Source organism: Aythya marila (genome assembly GCF_965140915.1).
Source record: "Aythya marila genome assembly, chromosome: Z".
NCBI classification, from domain to species: domain Eukaryota; kingdom Metazoa; phylum Chordata; class Aves; order Anseriformes; family Anatidae; genus Aythya; species Aythya marila.
In genome coordinates, this window is record NC_139080.1 from 10939443 (window position 1) to 10960353 (window position 20911).

The following is a 20911-nucleotide window of genomic DNA, read 5'->3' on the forward strand; positions in this document are numbered from 1 at the left end:
GAGCAGCAAAGACATCAGAAATGGTAAATAAGCCAGAACTTCTCAGGTAGGATGATAAACTTGAGTGTAAATAAGTCAATGCCTCTACTTACCTCATTTAGATCTCAGCCCCGTATGTTAGTGATATGGGAATTAAAAAAAGTTGTGCCCCAAACTGTAAAGTCCTCCTCCTTTTTGTGCCAATTTCCCTGTGTACCAACACCCCAAGGCTTTCAGAGAAAAAAAACAAACAAACAAAAAAAAAGTCTCCGAAACATACTTGGAGTGGATAAAACCAAAACCTAACTTTCTATCATTGTACATAGCTTAGGGCATAAATGATGTCCAAAGTGCTAACCCATTTATGGATTAAGTCTATTGTATCTAATCTCTACTGTATTCCTCTGTAATGAGCCACTGTCTGGGGCAATTAAGATTTTAATTAAGGGCTTTCAAGACTCATCCTACCAGAGCCAGGCTGCTCTGAGGCTTGACCCCAGCCTCGTTTGGAAGACATAGGAGAAGGACGGACAGGAGGGCTGCCTTTCTGTTTAGTAAAGGGGCTCAGGGCAGCAAGGAAGCCAAGGCACCAACTATTTTCTGGAGTGATTCAGCACAAGAGCTGGGGCTTTTCCCTCCGCATGTGACTCTTGTTCACTCACACACTTCTAGTGCAGCACACGGAAAGGAAACCAAAAGTAAACGCAGCAGCCTGTGGGTAAACACGGCATTCTGTGGGTACGAGCCTGAAGACGAGGGCGATGCCTTTGGAGCGGGGGAAGCAATTGCCTTCCTCCCCTCTCAGAAAGGCCCATCAGCCCTTTCTGGCAGCACTGGAGGAACTGGTGTGAGGCTACCAAGGCTCGGCAGGAGGGAGGTGGGCGAGCACCGAGCAGAGGCACGCGAGCGAGAGGGTAGGGCTGGGGGGCGAGCCAGCCGGGAGTTTCCAGCCGTGCAGCTGCTGCGAGCACCCAACCCAGCGCTCAAAACACGGAGCAACACACAGCAACTCAGGAGGCCCTGGGAGGATGACATAAATGCCTAACCCACCATTTCCTTCCCCCGGCTCAGCCTACCTCGCAGCGACTAGCTGACATGTCCGGGCACCTACAGGCAGCACTGGTTTGGGGCGCCTCTGGCATTCCCCGTGTCGAAGCAGCTCCCGAGGAGGACATCTGGACTGTGCTTTCCAGGCCAACTCATCCTTCTGGGAGGTAGGCTTGGTTCGAGCCACACTGCACTGGTAATGAAGATGGCTGTGTCTGTAGAGAGGTGGATGCTAATGTTCCCAATTCGGGGGTTATGACCATACTGGGGTTTTGGAGAGGAGCTTACCCCCCGAGAAGGTTGGAAACAACAAAAAATACCAGGCCAGGACTAGCTGTATATACAAAATTCCCTGCACATACAGCCCATCCCCTATAGCCCAGTTGCTTGGCAGAACGGTGAGAGGCTTGTTCCTAAGGAAAACTGCATTAGGCCTTTGCCATCTGCATTTTCCTTGCTAAGAGGCAGGGAAAAAAAAAAAAAAAAAAAAAAAAGCACATCTTCCATAGCAGGTCCTAGACAACACATTTTAACACTTCCTAAATGCCTTAACCCTGTTTACACTGAACAACAGTTCTTATGGGGCAGTACTTTACTTCTGGTTTAGATGTCCGTCTTGACAGCACAAATGTTTCGGTCTTCATGCTCTCCAGGACAGCCTCATCTCTGCGACGCCACCTACAGCCATGGGCCAGCCAGACTTTGGTGTAACAGAAATAAATACCTGGAGGAGTACTAAGGATACCATTTATTTTCAAAATCACTAAAAAACCCAAACAAAACAGTTTATGGCGATACAGATTTACATAACAAGAGACAGCAAATTGGAAAATGTACAATCTATTTCATGTTATTGCACTCACTGTTTATAATATACAAGGCATTTTAAACAGTTTTCATTAGAAGAAGTTTTATTTATATAAATAAAAGTGTAAATATACAATATCATACAAGAAGTGTATCAGGCTAATACACAAAATCTACCTATAGTGGGATCCCCATTTCTCACAAAATCTAGTCTACTCATCAAATATTTGCACGTGTACATTTACATACCCTAAACATAGAAACATTCCCACCTGGGAATGGTCCCTTCAGATTTTGAAAAGAACCACTGCAGAATATTAACTAGGGTTAATTTTAAGTGAAGGTTATTAGAAAATGAGTCAATCAGCGGTTTCTTAATACTTATCTGCCCTCATTATTATTATTATTATTTTTTAGCAAGAAAACGATCAGATATTGCTCCCTCACTAATTTAGGCCTAATCTCACATTTAAAAAAAAATAAAAATTAAAATTTTTATTTCTGGACACAGATGCAGTCCCCAAAGAGGCTGGGAAGAGCTTCCAGGCACAAAAGGCTGCAGAATATTCAATTGTAGAATCTCACTGGAGCCTACTCTCATACCCAGGATGTGCCCCAAGCCTAGGAAGTAGCAAAGCCAGATCAGACCCAACCCGCTCTATCTAGGAACAAATTCACCTTGTCTGGCATGCCTACAGGCCCCTGATGAAGAGTTTTGGACCAAGTGCATATTTTCATCCTGATTTTTGGTCTGTCAAGTTGCAGCTATGAGTCTTTGGAGAGTCACCGCTCTCCTCCTGCCAACACTCCTCCTTGTCAAAAAATTACGGTGGGGACTGGCATGCAAACAGCAAGGCCAAAAATGCTTGTGAACTTACTGAATATTGATGAACTAATGCAACTTCCTTTGTCATTTTGATGTAACCAGGCTCTCAGAAAAGTAACAGTTACTTTGCTAGGTGTCTAAAAGAACGTTCACTACATCTGTTCGCTCTATCTATCCTTTTTGTAATAAAGTGGACCCCCATTACATACATCCTGGGGCTTTTTTGTGAGTGTCACCACAATAGAGACATCAGGAATTGCTACTGTAATCAGATCAACACTGGCAGCATCTGTAAAGATGCTTCCTGTTCCTTCACCAAAAATAAAATAAAATAGTATTTTCCAGAACAGGAACAATCAGAGTTAAATACTATTCTTTTTCTTGCTGTAAAGGTAGTAGAGAAGCATATCATTCTATCCATATTAAGTATTAGACTTAAAACATTAAACCTACCTTTTACATTATCGCCACTACTGAAACACACAGAACTCCCTGGCTCTCTTTGCTGTTACTTATCCAACACATATCTACGTGCATGTAAAATAAAATACTGAACAGTATTCAAGTACTGAAAAATAAAAGCCTTCTATATCACTCACAATGAACAGTATCTGCAAATAAGTGTCTGAAAATACTCACCACCTATCATTTTAAGACACCTCAAATTAAGTTTGATTTACAAAATGAGGACTTGATCTTTGAGCTCACACCGGTTAAGGAGGGAGCTATATGTCCTCCCGGCATTGGAACCTCAAAGATTTTCAACTGTGTACTGAAAAACAAAAACAAAACAAAACAAAACAAAAAACCTGTCATTTCCTAAAACATTTGTGATTTACCACATTAAAGTAGCAAAAAGTCAGTACTGCACTTGTACGTATTATACATATACGGGTATGCATTTACTACACTGCATTAAATTCCACATGCATTTTATGTATCTATTATACACGCTATTACAATCAGATTTTGGTCACTCTTGAACAAGGCCTAGCCATTTCATTGCCAAATGTCTGCTGTTTTTCAGCAAACAAGCAAAGCTAACTTTTTTTATCCCCATAAGGTCCTGTGACCCATCGTGCTGCATCTTCCCGAAACCTCCCCACCATTGAGGTGACCAAAGGTGAGAACTGGTCCCGATGGAGGGGCTGAGCTTTGGGGTCACAGGGGACCCAATTCCACAGCTATTTCACAGCACTGAACCTGAATTAGCTTAAACACATATCCTGCAGGCAAAGCGGCTGTAGGATTATGTACAGTATTGCCTTTTTTTTTTAACCAAAAAGTTGCATCTCTCCCTGGATTCTTGTGCGAGTGCATGTCACTGAAAAAGAATTAACTCTATTTATTTGTAGGCAAACATTGCACAGCTTTTCTGCTCGCTTGGTCTCTGGTTGCCTCACAGAACCCATTTTTTTCCTGCGTATCACGAGCTGCAGACTAATGAAGCTGTCACCAAAATGAACCAAACCAAGAGCCCACCACCCCGGAAGCAATTGCTCTAAGCACTGTTGAAAAAAGATAAGAAAACTGAACGATAGCATGATCTTGGGATAGGGCCAAGTGACAAGCCCAGAACTTTTTGTAACAGCTTCGCGGTGTCTTGCCTTACTATAAACTTCAGATTTGGACCAGCTCCAGGCTGAGAGCTCTTCACCCCGGGCATGCTGGCTGTGAGTGGGTCTCCAGCCTAATGTGACAAACAACCTGAGCACTCTGGAACAAACAACTTGTTCTCAGCTGATAAGGATGCTGGCCCATTTCCTCCTGTATCTCTTTTATGTTGTTTAGCCATCCCAGATATAGGAAGAGAAATAGCAGAGTCTAATCGTTCGTACCCATACATTCTCCTCCCTATAGAGCAGACTATAAATAACACTGGGCAGCATGGCCCACTGCTGATACCTCTACCAGGGGTAGAGATGAGAAAATCCGAACTAAATGCCTGCAGCACTGCAACTCTTACAGTTTTGTTCTATCTACACCATGGCTTCTCCCACCTACACAAAGAGTTTTCAGTTTCACCATCCAAAACCTTCAGCATCAGCCCATTCCTGACACAGCCGGGCAGACTTACACCTTGTGCACACATACTCACCCACTCCCACACAAGCCAAAATAAATACTGGACAGGAAAGGAAAAAAAAATTTAAAAAAAGAACAACTAAAAGCCACCACCAATATGGCCAATTCAGATTTTATCTGTTAAAAACCACATCCTTAGACCACCACTTTCCAGCTTGAGTATTTCAAGTTGGGCAACTGTCAACCTCTTGCAGCCAAATAAAAGCAGCCCGGCTTTCAGACACACTTAGCGATCGCTGAAGTCTGTGGGATCTGCAAGTGCTCAGCACTTGAAATTGCTCCTCTTTTAAATATATATGTATATATAAATATACACACAAATATATATATTTAAATATAAATATATATTTAAAGGTGTCTAATATTAGAAGCCTAAATTTGAAAATTCAGACCCCGAGTTTTATCGCTCCCCACAACTAACAACTCAGTCTACACCTTGGTGAACAATCACCTAGTATTTGGACTTGATTTTCTGGCTCACAAATTTCAACTGTATTATTGCCAAGTGCTTTCAGATACCAGTTGCCACTAAGAGCAGATTCAATTGTGGTGGACGCTGAGTTAGTTCATCAGTTTTAAGAGGATTTTTCACCTTTGCAATAAAATGCTCATGTTTTAGGCATAAAAGTTGTGCAAAATTATACTTCTCTTTTGTCATGCATTTTTAGCAAAACTGCACTTAGAAGAATAGAGTGAGATTGTTCCAGACATTCTCTTATTATAACAAATAAGGACCAGACCCAAAGTAAGAGTCCTAAAGTCAAGTTATAGCTAAGTGATACAGTACAGTCTAAATACCCACCCTTGTCAACAGGATGGCAACTGACAAGTTGTACTCCTGATGCCCTGCAGGTACTAAAAATATCAGGGACAGGCACAGTGTTATTTATCTCAGTCAAAATACTTTAAACCAAACCCAGTAAAGGTCTTGAAGATCCATTAAAACTGCCACATAATACAAAAATGTCTCTAGCATTTGGCTTCCTTCATCCTCAGTAACTAGGTGAGATTTTATGACATTCATCACACTCATTTGCTCAGAGGTTCTCCAAGGCTCTTAGCACCTCTCTGTAAAGCATTAAGACACTTCTGTGTGGCATTAGAAACAAGGACAGCTTCTAGCCAGTTTTGAATGTTTTGTCTTAGAAAGTGTGAAGAGATGTAGCGCTCCCATCATACCGACGTCCTGGGTTTTCTGATTAGTAATTGAACAGGGCCCTCTGGCACAGATTTAATAATGTTCCAGGCATCGTAATGCATGAGGCCAAGTAATGATTTTCCACTAACGGCAAGAATTTCATCTCCAGATTCTATGTTTCCAGCTTGCTCTGCAGCACCACCTAGGAGCAAGAAGAGGAAAAAGTGAGTGAGAAGAAAAAGAAAAAATCACTTTCCATTGTGATGAATAGCAAATAAACCATTCTTCTAGCAGTGGTAATTTCAATACAAGCCACTTGTGTTCAGCTCAGCTCTGGAAATCTAACCCCATGCTGCCTCTCAGAGAAAATGTTATTTTAACCAAGAGAAACCCTTTTTCTCAGAATAAAACTCTGTTTATGAAGGAAGCAGCACAGATGTGTGAAAGATGCTTTCTGTTTACTCTATAGCTCTAAGAAAATGTGATCAACAAAGGAAATATACAGGTGGTATGCAGCATGGATGCATTTCCTCTAATGGAATTTTAACATGTTAAGAAGCAGATAATGCAGCAGATTATAAAATCTAGGTAACACGGACAGACAAATCAAACTTTGGACAGACACCAGACACAGGAATAACCCCTACAGTGAGGCACACCCTTCACTGCTGATAAAAGTAAGTCTTCTGTAATGATAATTTAACTTGCAAAATCAGCCATCGTGGGGAGAGGAGGTGAAAAAAGACTGTATCTAAGGATATAAATTAATGATCTCAAAAATTAAGCATGCCATTCACTCTAAGAATCATTTTGAAACAGGAGAAAAACACATGCAGAGAAATTGATAAGCAATTCAGGAAACACCTTTTTTTTTTTTTTTTTTTTTTCCTTAAAGAAGGAATATATCTCTGGAAAGTAATCCCATAAAAATGCTGATCACCCACAGCTTCATTGAGAGTCTCAGCATCTTTTAGAAAGTGCTACATTTTTCACTTAACTGAATACCAGACTAAGCCAGATAAAAATCAGCATAGTTTTGGCTTTGGCTTCCTTTCTATACACAATTTCTCTAAGTTTAGCCACCTGCTGACAAACAAAGCATTCAAAAGTAGCTAATACTGATTTCAAAGAAAATTAAAAAAGACAGAAAAAATAAAATTAATAAATGGGTATAATGCAGGATGGTGTTTTGAAACCACACTGATTATCTCCTTTGTGTTTCTCTCAGAAAAGAGAATCAGATAAGACTTGAATTTCTCAAACCCGCTACATACTGTATTGCTGCTATAACTTAATGCCTACAATAGCAGACAAGCCTAGGAAGGAAACGCATCATATTTAGTAAATCAGACTGCTGAACAAACATTTACTAGCAGATGCAATCCCTACCCATTCCCAGGAGTGTTTTTTTCTAATGACCACTTTGGTTAGTAAGTGGTAATAAATGGAGGACACAAAAAAACACCCTCATTTCAAAAAACTGAATTCAAGAATTAAAATGTCTACATGATACACACAAGGAAAACTGGGATAATATCTACTGTATTTGTAGTACCTTTAAATATTCTTTTTACAAGCAAGGGCCTGTCTCCAGCAATGGAAGCTTTTCCACCATCAAGACTGAATCCCAAGCCAGCAGAGGTTTTCAGTAATTCGACACAGATGACATCATTCATGTCCAGGTTTGGATCTGTGACAGAATACACACAGCATCTTGTTATGCAGCTAACAGTAAATTACAAGTTGGGTTTGGCTGGGTTTGTTTTTGCTGCAGTGACAAAGCAAATCAGAGTTCAGTTTATATACAAACTAGAATGTGTTGTCACCCAGTTTCTCAGAAGTGAATGCATATTATCGCAGCTGTGAAGGGCTGATGGTTCAAAATGTATTTATGCACAGAGACATTTTCACTTTGCATATTCAACAAAAACCTGTCGTTGAATTTTTGTGGGCAAAATTAAAATTGAACTTAGTAAAGCCTCTAAACGTCAAAAAAAGAATTGAAAAAAAATATTAAAAATAGTGTGGAGAACGTTTTGTTTTCTTTTATTTGTTTCTACTTCATTATCCAATGGATTACATCTTTTAAAATAACAGTAATAAGTGAGACATTACATTAAACAAATGTGTTCCATCCTCTTCAGGGAGAGTCTGTAACCGCTCATTAGTGTGAATAATTGTTTCTGGTCTCATATGTCTGGAAATAATTATAATTACCAATATTCTTATGCTGACTCCTAATTATCAGATGTTTTTAAAATGCAATAATAATGTAGTTGACATAAATTACGATTTTGCTTAGGAGCAAATAAGTCTATAGTTTTGGGAAACAGGACCCTCTTTGCCTCATGTGAATGTAAAAATTCTGCAATCTGCAATATCACAAATTAGTGTTATCATTACCTCAAATGTCATCTAAAACATATGAAAATGTGCTTTGCTTCACAGGATGGAAATGCGTCCTTAATAACCCAACGCTATTATTTGTGAGACAATGTTGCCACCTAGTGTCTGCAGCCAACAATCTACATTGCCAATGTGCAGGATGTATCATTGATTAGGGTAGAAAGGGATTCTGAATTACTTATATTACATCCATGGGAGCAATTACTGAAAGCCTGATCCATTTACAGAGTGCCTTCCTCTTTCTTTTATCTGTATTATAAAACTGTCCTATAAAATCCTGTGAAACCATAAGATAATAAAAACAGCAATGGAAGGGGGAAAAAAAAAAAAAAGAAAGAAAGAAAGAAAGAAAACTATAAAGACCATGGCCAATGGGTTCAAAATACAGGAGCAGCAGCTTTTTTTTCCTGTTTTCAGGGTGCTCTGAGCTGAGTGCCCAGTACTGCCCAGAAAGGCAGGGGAAGCTGCTTCACCAGGTCTCTGAAAATCAGCTGTGACCACTGCCTGCTCCATCCCAGGGACACGGCATTGCTTCAGGATGGAAACAACCATCACAGGTCAATCCTGTGCTCCTGATGCAGCATGTATATACATATACATGTATATGTTCAGACAGGTACTAAAGGGTTTTGTGCCTTAATTCTACAAAAATTTGGGGTGCTACAAATGGATCTCTCAAGCGCATTAAAATGTTGCCCTGTTCTCAAATAGGAGCTTGTATTTTCACTGATAGCCACTTAACCCATTTATTCCTAGTTTTCTATGGGATGGCTGCCTTGAATTTGACTTAGCTCATTTTACTGTAATACCAAAGTCATTTGTTCATCTGTTTTTAGTAGAAATAGTATGAAATCTTCTATTACAAAGAACAAGGACAGTCTCTATGGATAACAAACTACAGGTTTTAGTTTTGAGATTTATTTTTTTTTTGGTTGTTTGTTTTCTTGCACAAACTATTATTTTAAAGGAATTTATCACGGATTGGAAAAATATATGGCATCACTAACTTTAATAGAAATTGGATTAGACCCTAGATGTCCTTCTAACTTTCTGCCTAGTTATAATATTTAAAACAAAAATACAACAGCAATGAAAAAGAAAACTGCATTTGGGCTCCAAAGAGAACAAATAAAAATTAAAGGTAATTTAATTTGCTCCCTTCAACCACATAAGGCACAGATGCTTTTAATCTAAAACACATGGACATTTTCCCTTTCAGTCTGCTCTGCAAGGGAATCCTTCCAAGTGTTCTTGGACAAAGATCATACCTGTTCCTATTTCCATGGAAACATTCTTTCCAGACCCCACACATTTTCTGCCAGTAGCTGATATCTCAAGTCTGGAGGAATTGTTTGCTTTGTCTTTTTCCTTCTGGATAACAATGACCGCATATTTGTGTAGTCTCGCCTGATGGAGAGCATTCAGGACATCCCCATGGACTGAGCTCGCAAGAGACTTGCCGTTGATGGACAGAACAAGATCTCCTCGATGAATAGTCCCTTCCTGAGATGCCACTCCTTTGGAAAACACTCTGTGGACCTACAAGAAGGATTTGAACTTAGGGACGTATCAACCTCATGAGTACCCATAACACTCTACATGCCAAGGCGAACATCGAGTCCAAACTATCAAAGTTTGCAATCACTGCTCACTGTCTGGATATCAGGCACACAGCAGTTGGTTCAACAAACAGCCTCGAATACTAAGGCCTAGGTGACTGGATAAAAACTGCAGTTAGTTACAAGGAAAAAGCAGAGGAAAAGATGCTTAGAACTGACCATGCAATAACAGCCAAAGACAACCAAAACCAGCTAGGGAATGTAGTATCACAAACCACTTATATGTTTTTTTCTGAATTCCTCAAAGGTTTTAGAATCACAGAATGTGTGGGATTGGGAGGGACCTTAAAGACCATCTAGCTCCAACCCCCTGCCATGGGCAGGGACATACCACCCACCTGACCAGGTTGCTCAAAGCCCCATCCAGCCTGGCCTTGAGCACTGCCAGGGATGGGGCAGCCACAGCTCCTCTGGGCAGCCTGGGCCAGGGCCTCACCACCCTCTGAGTGAAGAATTTCCTCCTAACATCTAATCTAAATCTCCTCTATTTTAGTTTAAAGCCATTACTTCTTGTCCTATGACTTCACTCCACGACAGAGTCCCTCTCCAGCTTTCCTGCAGGCCCCCTTTAGGTACTGGAAGGCTGCTATAAGGTCTCCCCACAGCCTTCTCTTCTCCAGGCTCCCTCAGCCTCTCTCCACAGCAGAGGTGCTCCAGCCCTCTGAGCATCCATGTGGCCTCGTCTGAACTCACTTCATGTCCTTCTTGTTCTGGGAGCCCCAGAGCTGGGTGCAGGACTCCAGGTGGGGTCTCACAAGAGTAGAGCAGAGTGGGACAACTCCCTCCCTCATCCTGCTGCCCATGCTGCTTTCGGTGCAGCCCAGGACATGGCTGGATTTCTGGGCTGCAAGCACACACTGACAGCTTGTGTTGAGCTTCTCATCAAACCAACGTCCCCAGGTCCTTCTCCTCAGAGCTGCTTCTAATCCATTCTGCACCCAGCCTGTGTTTGTGCTTGTCTTCAATTAAAAAACATCAAATGATATACACTTTACCTTGATATGCATGCTACAGCAAACTCAATAACATCGTGCTGTGAATCTGACTCCCCAGACTCCCACTGACTGGAATCCTGTGCAGTTTTCAAATAGCCTTTTAAGTGGTGCACAGCATCTGTGCACATAAATGCTCTGACTTGCTGCTGCTATACAATGTTTAATTGCTCATCTCTATTTGTCTGATCAAATACCATATGTGAATAGATGCAAAAGGGTGATTTAGTGGCTGAAAATTCATCTTTCCTAGAGTAAACAAAATGCTCTATTCAGAGTGGATTAAACTTTAAATAAACTCCTGTGAGTGCAGCTGAGATTTGTTTGGCTGCCATTTACAGAACGGGACTGACTAAATGGGTCAAGGCCTGATATTTAAAGACTTGCCCACCAGGCACTGTAATTTTAGCAGTTGGAATACCACTTCCCATGCACACAGTTCGAGGTCCACTGGACCAAAGGTTCAAAGCAGCACATCTGTGGACACCATTCTGCATGACATTTTCTCTAGGAACTTCTCCTGTATACCCAGACCAACAGCAGGGAGTCAGAAGCCTTTTGGCTTCTATTCCCTCTCATTGCCGGGCTGGGCTGAGAGGCACCTGCCACAATCCTCCAAGTCTAAGAAAAAATTTCCAGCCAGTCTAAGCAGGCATTCAGAGCTGGAATGACAGCTTCAATAACAAATGACAGACGTAGCTATCCAAACACAAGAGGTAAGTGGAATATACAGGTGACATTCAAAACAACTTCTGCCTTCCCTCATGTGCCCAAACTCCTCAGCTACTTTGAATCTCTCTAGGCATTTCTATTCCTGCACCCAAGTGAAGGCAGAACAGCACCCAATGCCAAACCTAAATCCAGCTGCAATCCCAGGAGGTTAAGGACATTACAAGGTTCCCCAAGAGACCCACCCAGAAATCATGCTTTATTCATGCTGAACCAAGAGTGGTAGCTCTTGATGTTCTTTTGTTCTCATGCGTAGTAACATTCAGGAGAAAGACTTCATCAGCTACTCAATCTGAGAGAGCTCAAGACTGTATTTTTAGGTAGCATCCAAGTCTTTAGGTGAGGAGCTCTCCTGGGTGGGATGCTCTTGAGCTTATCCCTTGCTCACAACTGCCGAATCTGTCATCACAGAAGAAAAAGTTTGGACCAGAGACAGGGAATTCAACCTTGGTAGCAAAAGAGTCTAGTCTTTAGACTGTGACTGTGTTCTAACTCAATGACCACTTAATGTAAAATACATTTATTTATACTGGTCTTGTCTAAGAACAAATACCAGAACATTCCTGCACGGGTTGCTGCAGTCTCTGAAGACTGAGGACATATCCTTCTTCTAATCTCAGCACTTAATGGATCTCTCTCTTTCAGGGCAGAATTTAAAAGCATATCCTGTGCAAAGAAATTGTCCCAGAGGACACCAGTCATCTGGGATTTTTCTGTCTCATTGATCTCTTTTTGAGCAGTGTTTCACCTGCTTTTTATCACTTTTTACACACCAACGTTGCTTAACGCCATTCAGTATTCTTGGTTCAGAGTGCTGTATAAGATGTTAAAAAAAAATAAATCCACAAACAAAAATCTCATTTACTGACATCCAACAGTTTTTAATAATCACAGAATAAATCTGTGAAGCTAAATCCAGAATGCCTGCTGAGGTCTAAAATAGTCACTCTCAAGATCTGCAAAAACCTTCAAAAGTTTTGCTGCATGGAATTCACTTTCAAGGGCTTGAAATTAATATTTCCCCTGAAAGGCTGTATGCACTGCAACTGCATGAAGATTTTTATTTATATGCATAAGATTTTGACCTAGCTATTCCCATCCAATAACAGACTAGTTACACTTTTAAAGACTGAAAACATAATTGGCATCCATCTCCAATAATAAAAATTACACTACCCAGACACCCTCTGATTTCAGTAGCAGATGGCATGCAGCCGCCTCCAAGAGACACTGTTTTTATGACTAGGAATGACTTGCAGTGAGTCTTGATAAACGAGCACTTGATCTAATCACCAGCATGCTTTAAAGTGAGCTTTGAGAAAAGATGACTTGCAGTCATCACTTACTGTGACCGATTTCTGTTCCAGATCTATTCCTCCAGCAACACTAAATCCCAGGCCAGCTCCTTCTTCTTTGCGCAAGACTACAAAGTATGCATCTTCTTTGCTCTAGCAGAAAAACAGGGGTGGAACAGAAGAGGAATGAGGAGAAAAACAAAAACAAAGATCAAGTTCCTGCACAAATCACAAATTCCCAGTACTCTTGATTATGGCAAGTGAAAAAAGCAACTCAAGGAATTAAAACTGGGATGTTATATGAATTTCTTTTCCTGCTTCAGAGAGCAGCAGCCATACAGAACTCAGGTGACCGCAAAGATTTCTTTAGTCAGTCAAAGGCTAGAAAGAAAAGTCAAAATAAGGACAGTGGAAGAGTATAATACTTTGGGCAGCCTAACTTACATGGGCTGAAGTCAACTTTGCTTTGCTGGACATTCTGCAGTCAAAACTGAATAGTTCCAATGCACATTTCTGGACCAAGCACTGTACTTTCCAGGAAATTACTAACATTTGTTATCCAATTTCTCCTTTGAAAGGAGTTGAAAGGCAGTTATAATGGAGGGCAGTGGCATCAACCTTTTCTCAGAGCGTTGCCAATGTTGCAAGGGGCGATGATTACTAATTGCAGCTTGTGGAGGTTAGACGGGACGGCAAGAAATACTGTTTCACTTGTGAAATGGAAGCGATGAGTCCGTTAGTGATCCAAACAGGACTAAGCTGTGATGTTGTGGAAATGGAAGCATACAGCACAGGAAAGGGATTGTCCCTGGTCTGCACCAGGGCCAAGCTTGGCTCCAAATCAGAACGAAGGTGTGAAGCTGATTTCTCTGAAGCAATGAGCTGCTGCCAAAATACAGGCTGTGCAATGAGAGAGAAGCAGTCCCATCCAGCAGTCTGGTGCTGTCTTCTGAACAGTTATCAGGACAAAGCCAGACACTGTTACAGATGCTGCAATGTAAGGGGGATTATAAGCAAGCATCTGTTGGAGCAAGGGGATAGTGACTGCCTGTGGGGTGGAGCACCAGAAGCAAGGAGTGGAAAGCAGGTCTCTGATCTTTTTCCTGGGCTCCTATCCAACATCAGTCATTTCCAGAATCTGCCAACACTAAAATTAATGGCATATCATTAGAAACAAACCTCTTAATCTATTTAGCATTAAATGACATATTCAGCCCACTAAACTCAAGATTTTAACTCAGCATTTGCCTTTTAATTTCATTGCAGGAGGCACAGGGAACTACAGTTTATTATTGTGTTTCGGTGAAGCAACACTCAAATTCCTGGCTTTACCGTGTGTGTTTTTGACACATAATGGTCCTACAAAATTTTATGCATTAGAGGCATCCCTGTAAAGCACAGAGCCACTGTCAGAAACTGATGTCACCACTCATCCATCAGGACTTGGGGTGAGAGAAGCAGTCTGGGATGAGGACATTAGTCCACAGTCCTCTGTAGCAGTCAAGACCTTCCTTACTCAAGTGATAACAGCTTCACATTAGGCTAGAAATAATAGTTAAGTATCTAGGCTAGCCCCCTTTAAAAAAGTGCGCTACAGTTAACAAACACTCACATCTTTGGCCACTAAGTACTAAATCAACCATTTTTGCTTAAGAAGCCACATTCTTAAACAGTCAACAGGGGGGACAGTCAACAACAGTCTGAACCCAGGCTTCCTGTTCCTAAGAAGATGACTTTCCTTCCTTCCCAGCTCTTAAATTTGGTCCTCAGCAGGCACAGGTAATATTGGGAACAAACATATTCCTATTCCTTTACTCAGACACATAGAGGATGCGCAAAAGCCTCCAGTGATCACAGCTATCTGCTGGGCTTTGAGAAAAGCCAGCACAATAACTGCAAATCACATCTATGAGGCAAGTTAACGCAAATTATTCCTTGCAATGCACAGACAACTTATTATCTCAGAACTCATAAGAAACTTGCCTAGGATTTGAGAATAAACAAGCAATGCAAAAGGAAAGAGCTCAAATCTTTAGTTTCTCCATTTAGCGTGTTCATCAGATTCAAAGATCATCAGTCACAGAGATCTAATCAATAAAATGTCTTTATATATATATATACACTATTTTATTCTTTTTTACAACACTTATTAAACACTAGCAGTAAATTCAGCCCAGTTCAGAGCAAAAGATGAAAAATTCTTCCTGAGGAAGCTCTCAGTCCAAATCGGGCAGTCCATCTCATTTTTCATCAATTGCATAACTATAAAGAATTGTCCTATTGTACATTTAAATCCAGTATTTAACTAGCATAAAATTTTCCAGCGTATGTGCCATATTGGGCTTAAACATGGATAAGAAACTATGCAGACAAGGAGTTCAGTCCAAAAAGCATTCAGTTTTATAAATATTTGAGTTCTCAGATTTTGAAAAGTGGCATAAATAAATAATCTCTCCAAGACCCCATGCAAAACACTTTAAAGAACACTTAATTACTTTAGGCCAGAAGTACAATCCAATCTTAAATTCTTTTGTAAACCTATCAAACCCTCTTGGCTCACCAAGCTCTTGAGACTTGCAAGCTTTAGTTATGCTATCCATGGAAGGAGGTTAAGCTGGGTATTTTGGGGAGGTCCCATTCCCTTTCAGTCTGATCTATATATGAAATACAACCTTTGTGAATAAGACTCAGGAATACTCTAAATGTAACTTGGCCAGCAGTTATGCAGACCAGATGGCAGTTTTCCCTCCAGTGCTGTCATTATTTTATCAACTTCAGTTCTAATTTAAAAAGGATGTGGAAGTATCCCAAAAACACAAACACTGCAAACAGAGAAAAGAACATCCTGGCAATCATTTCACTTTGGAGGTCTTCTATATACAACCAGATAATGAAGCAGATTACCTTGGTGCAATTAGTTCCTGCAGAAATGCACTAAAAGCACACAGGTGTCTCTTACAAATCCTCCAGATGCCATGTTCTGGCATTGCAAGCCACCAGTTCAACAAGAGTTAAACAAGGTAAGTTCAATTTCTGTGACCTTTTGCTAAAGCAAAAGGTGTGTACTACTAGAATGAGCAGAGCTTCCCTGTGTGGTGTGTGAAGTGGGTCTGACCATGATGGTTGGTGGACAGTTAAATTGTGTAGTGCAATTATAGGCAATTCAAGGAGGTTCTCAGCTGTAACAATGACTGAAATGGAGAAATACTTCTCCATTTAAAATCAGTTTATTTATTGTGGCTCTTAACTGCTTTCACACTGGACAAACAAGACCCTTTTTTATACAAAAACAAACAAACAAACAAAAAAACCACTGAAATACATTATGGGTTTATAGCAGGCATTCAAAAAACTGCAGAAATAAAACTACCATCAAACAGTAACCTACAACAGGACTGATGGAGGAACTCTGAAACAGTCTGGAAGAGATTTTTACCTGTCGTTAAGAACTCCCCTAAAACTACTGCCAATAATTTAGTTTTATCTTCTGGTTATTACCTTTACTTGTGCCTTTACATCTTGGAGCATAGTGGCAACATCACATTTTGGTACTACAGCTGACAAAGCCGCTTGCAATTTTTGCTGGTCCAGGTTTGAGACGAGCAGCTGATCCAAGCTAAAATGAATAGAAAAATAAAGATAGTGCTGTATTTTTAGACGGTGTAGAGATATGTTTCAGGTGTACAGTATAATTTGTGTTAGGGTAAGCAACAAAAGGACAGAACAAGCAGAAATCTGGGAAATGGATAAGAAATGGCATATGCTGAGATAATGGCAAGGGGAAAAGGAGATAGTTTAGAGTAACTCTGAAAATCACTCTGTTCCCCATCTCCCTTCCCAATGATTTTAGTAATAGTTATTAACACAATAAGGAGACAGCTACTTTTGACGACTGCATCTGGCAGGACAACAAGCTTGTTTGTCACCACAGGCTGTGCTGGCAGCCAGCGCTACACAGCCTCCCCTCCAGGGCAGGCAGGAGGCAGCGACTGCTGTGCCCTAACACAGCCAAAACACAACCAAAAGAACCCAGCTGGAGGGGTCACATAAAACAAGCTCGACTCTGCCAGGATAAAGCACTTCATCCCATACAGAAGTGTGGCTGTCACCAAACAGCAGTGCAGCAGCTCCGAAATGCAACGGAGCATGAAGAGTGAGGGGATTGAGTCCTGGGCCAAAGCTGAGTGAAACACACACTGCTTCAGGAGAGCCTTGCAGGGCTGAAATGAAACACTGCAGAAAGATGGCTGATGGAAACAGCAATAGCAAAGCAGACACCAACCTGAGGGACCAGCTGTTTTCTGAGTGCTCCCCACCCAGAGAGCCAGAACAGGGCACATCATCATCTGAGGCAGACCCTGGTGTTCCCGAGCTGCTGTCCCGAGGGCTGCTGGCACCCATCCCAGCCATGTCACTACGGCTGGGCAAGCCGAGGGCTCTCCGGGGTGTGATTTCCAGCTCTGTCTTGAAGCACGCGGGCTGTGGTGGCCCCGAGAAGCCCTCGCCACACAGCTTGTCCAGGTCAGGCATGCTGAGGGCCCTCAGCTCCCGCAGCCTGGAACGGGACAGCGGCGGCCGCCCCAGGCCTCGACTGCGCCGCACCTGCGAGGCTGTGGTTGGAAAGGCTGCTGAGTCCACCCTGGCACTGCCTTCCTCACTCCTTTGGGACTTTCCTTCCCCTACACCACCCTCTGCAGCACAAGTAGGCTCTGTGCTCACAGGAGACTTGGCCATAGTATCAGCTGGACTTGGACTGCTGCCATAGGAGCTCAAGCTGCGCCGTAAAGCCCGTGGCGTGTCTGTGGGGCTGGTTGCAGTGGCCATCCCACCACACGACCTCCTGCCAAGGGGAGACCTCACGGATGAGTGTATATCGATGGCCTTCACGACAGGCCGGTCAAAATTTGCCAGGTTTTCGAAGGATTTGATCCTTTGTTTGACAGAGAAGGATGAGGTAGGTTCATGTGGCCAGTTTAGCTCATAGTAGTAGTAATTTCTCCTAAAACTCCTCAGCTTATCGGTGGCAGAGTAGGTACTGTCAGTGGCAGAGGGGGATGTGTCATGCATCCTCTGAGTGCTTTTGGAGGTGTATGCCTGCTCCTTCCCACTTTGGCCATTTGGCAGGTTTAGATGAACCATCTTTAATGTACTCGTCACTGCCTGGGGATATTTCTCCTCTGTGGCATGGCCCTGGGAACCCTGCACAGGATGAATCTCTGCAGCATGGCAGTCCTCCCTCAAGTGACCTGATAACTGGGCTGGCATCGAGTAAGTCCTTGTCACAGGTTTTGATAAGCCATAGAGATTTCGATCTCTGGCAACATCCACTTTTGAGAAATACTGTGCGGTCCCCATCTCCTCAGTTAGCTGACGCACCTCTGCATTCACCTCTTCATTTTTCTCTACCAATGGCAGCTGCAAAAAGGGTGCTGGTGAGGAAGAGGCAGAAGAGGAGGAGGAAGAGGAGGCGGAGGAGGAAAGCTTCACCTCGATGAAAGTGCGCTGAATCTCCTGCCCCTCCGGCTGCTCTGCAGGGTACCTCAGTGAAGAGGAGCCTCCAGCAGATGCCCCTATGTTTTGCAGATCTAATTGCCTAACATCATCTGCGCTATAGATGCTCTTGATTATGTTCAGGCCTACTCCAGGGTTCTCAGTTTTCCCTTTCACGTATTCGACTTTTGTTGTCTCCTGAGGGGATACAACTGCTTTGGACTGACCATCTCCAGCTCTGAAATCGTCCACTTTAACACTCTTACCCTGACACACTGCAGACTGCATGGAAACTTGTTTTTCTTTTGGCTTTCCCCATGCCTGCTGCAGGTGTGTTAGCTCCACACAGCCACCACATTTCATTTCACTGCTTGCTGTTGGGCTGCTGGTGCCATTTTGGAGAGGCAGAAGTGAATCCTCAGAAATGACCAGAGATGGTTTATTTTCTAGCTCTGATTTCAGAGTCCTTGAGGCTGCTGAAATGCTCTTGCCAGCATCTGGGTTTGTAGGTGAGTTACGGGACAAGGGTGCTTTCTTCCCCAGGAGTTTGGGGGACAACTGTGGAGAAACCAAAGCCCTTTTCTGATCAGCCCCACTGATTTTGGTAGAATTAATGCCAGAAGAATCTGAATTTGTCTTTGCTTTGCTTTTGATAGTGAACCCTTTTAGCTTTGGTCCTCCTTTGGCCTTCTGGCTATTTAAAAGGGTTTCCATTATACTTTTTTGTGCTATTCCCTTAGACTCCTGACAGGATTTTTTCTGTGACAATGGGCTGTGCGGTATTGCAGCTCCTTTGCAGTGATTTGTGCCTGAGCTTTGGACTTTGCCATTTGAAGTTCTTCCGCAAGTCACAGAGCTATTTTTTTCATTTTTCCCTGGCAAGTCATGAGTTCCATTAGCCTTTGGATCTTTAGATCTAGTGGGAAAGGGAGACCTGAGTGATATTGCTCTTGGTGATGATGTGTTCAGGTGATTGCTGTCTGTTTTAGACAAGTTGGACAAACAGTTGGTTTCTTTCTTTGCTAAGCAATAGGTAACAGTGTGATTACAGTCATCAACCACTGTTTCACTTTCAGATTTGGATCTCTGTTCTTCATGACATCCTTCTTTCTCAGGCAAGTTGTTCTCCAAGCCATTGACATTTCTAGCAGAGGAAAAGCTTATATTTTTGCAGTGCAGAGACCCTTCCTCTTCAACAGATTCACAGCATTTTATATTTTCATTATTGTTCCCCAAACATTTCTGTTCTTCTGTACTTAAGGCACCATTGTTATGGAATGAGTAAACTTTAGGGGCATCAACTGAATTCCTTAAGATGTCTTTTTCTGGCAGGAAGACAGAGGATGAAGAACACAGGGAAGCAGAAGAGACTTCTGAACACTGTGAAGGACACGAAGTGGGACCACTGCAATCTTCCAAGCCCAGTTTGTTGATGCTTGTCTCCAGTGACCCACACATTGCACAGCCTTCATTTTGCAAAACTTTGCCACCATGAGGGTGCTGTGGGGACAGAGAGGATGAGCTTGTCACAGCCTTGAGATGCTCCTCTTGAGCAGGCTTTTGTGGCTCATCATTCACACAACAAATTTCAATTTGCTCCTCGTCCGACTCTAATACAGGACAGACTGCAGGGACATTAGCAGCAGTGCAAGGCCCGAGCAACACATCACCAGTACTCTCAAATATTTCTGTGACAGACTCTGTGTCTGAGTGAGAATCTTCTGCAGCCCCATACATAGACTTTGGAAACGGGTCGCTTCTCTTACCATCCAGACAGTTTGCTGTAGGCAACTCATCCTCACTTAAACTGCTAAAATTCCTAGAGTAGTTATTTAAAGAGTTTTTATTCACAGTAAAAAGTTTGCCTGTGTTAATAGAGTCCAACACAGACAGCCCCAAAACCCCTTGTGGTGCATTAGCTGCACAAGTCATAGTTTTTTCCAGCTGCTCCTCCTTTGCTGGACTTGGCTCAGAACTGGGACAGCCTTCGTCGGTCCCGCAGCAGCACATTGTGGTGTACTCCTCTCGGAGGGGGCTTTCTGCTCGCGATGGGGTGCGCCTGGTCTCGGGAGCACCCATTTGGCTGAGCAAGTCATCGATATCGGTGACAGGGATGGCCGTGCTGTCCTCGGCACGGCTGCTCCTCATGGTACCTCTCTGCACATCTTTGCTTGTGGCATCAGGTGGCAGTGTTGCTCTCTCCACCGCACAGCCACCGCCAGCGTTTTGCAGTCCTGCTCCTTCTTGCTTCCCAGCACTCGGTTCTTCCTCAACTGAGAGGATGCTGTTGACATCAGCTTGATTTTGACTGTCTACTGCTGGAGACAGGATGAGGTTTGTAAATCTGCTGACAGCTGCATCACAATTAAAAAAAAAAAAAAAGTTAAAAAAGAAATGCAAAATCCTGTCAGATATAGGAAGTGATGCAAAATCACCAGGTTTTACTATAAAAATAGACACCCACGTATTCAGACTAGATGTCTTCCTTTTGCACTGCA

At 42.4% G+C, this 20911-nt stretch overlaps 1 protein-coding gene across 7 annotated transcripts in view; it reads right to left on the reverse strand.

The window, feature by feature from the left end:
- Nucleotides 1-1346: 1346 nt before the first annotated feature.
- Nucleotides 1347-20911, reverse strand: part of PDZD2 (PDZ domain containing 2) — a 198534-nt gene continuing 178969 nt past the window's right edge. For 4 of the 7 annotated variants that reach the window (XM_082783409.1, XM_082783407.1, XM_082783408.1 and 1 more), the window contains 6 exons: nucleotides 17206-20767; nucleotides 16422-16539; nucleotides 12975-13076; nucleotides 9557-9827; nucleotides 7438-7572; nucleotides 1347-6084 (listed from right to left, as the gene is read on the reverse strand). In XM_082783409.1, the coding sequence (XP_082639535.1) occupies nucleotides 5918-6084; nucleotides 7438-7572; nucleotides 9557-9827; nucleotides 12975-13076; nucleotides 16422-16539; nucleotides 17206-20767 (4355 nt within the window). In that variant the 3' untranslated portion in view covers nucleotides 1347-5917. Of the gene's footprint in view, nucleotides 6085-7437; nucleotides 7573-9556; nucleotides 9828-10405; nucleotides 12028-12974; nucleotides 13077-16421; nucleotides 16540-17205; nucleotides 20768-20911 lie in introns of those variants that run through there. The other 3 variants (XM_082783411.1, XR_014319363.1, XM_082783410.1) reach the window with 3 other exon arrangements.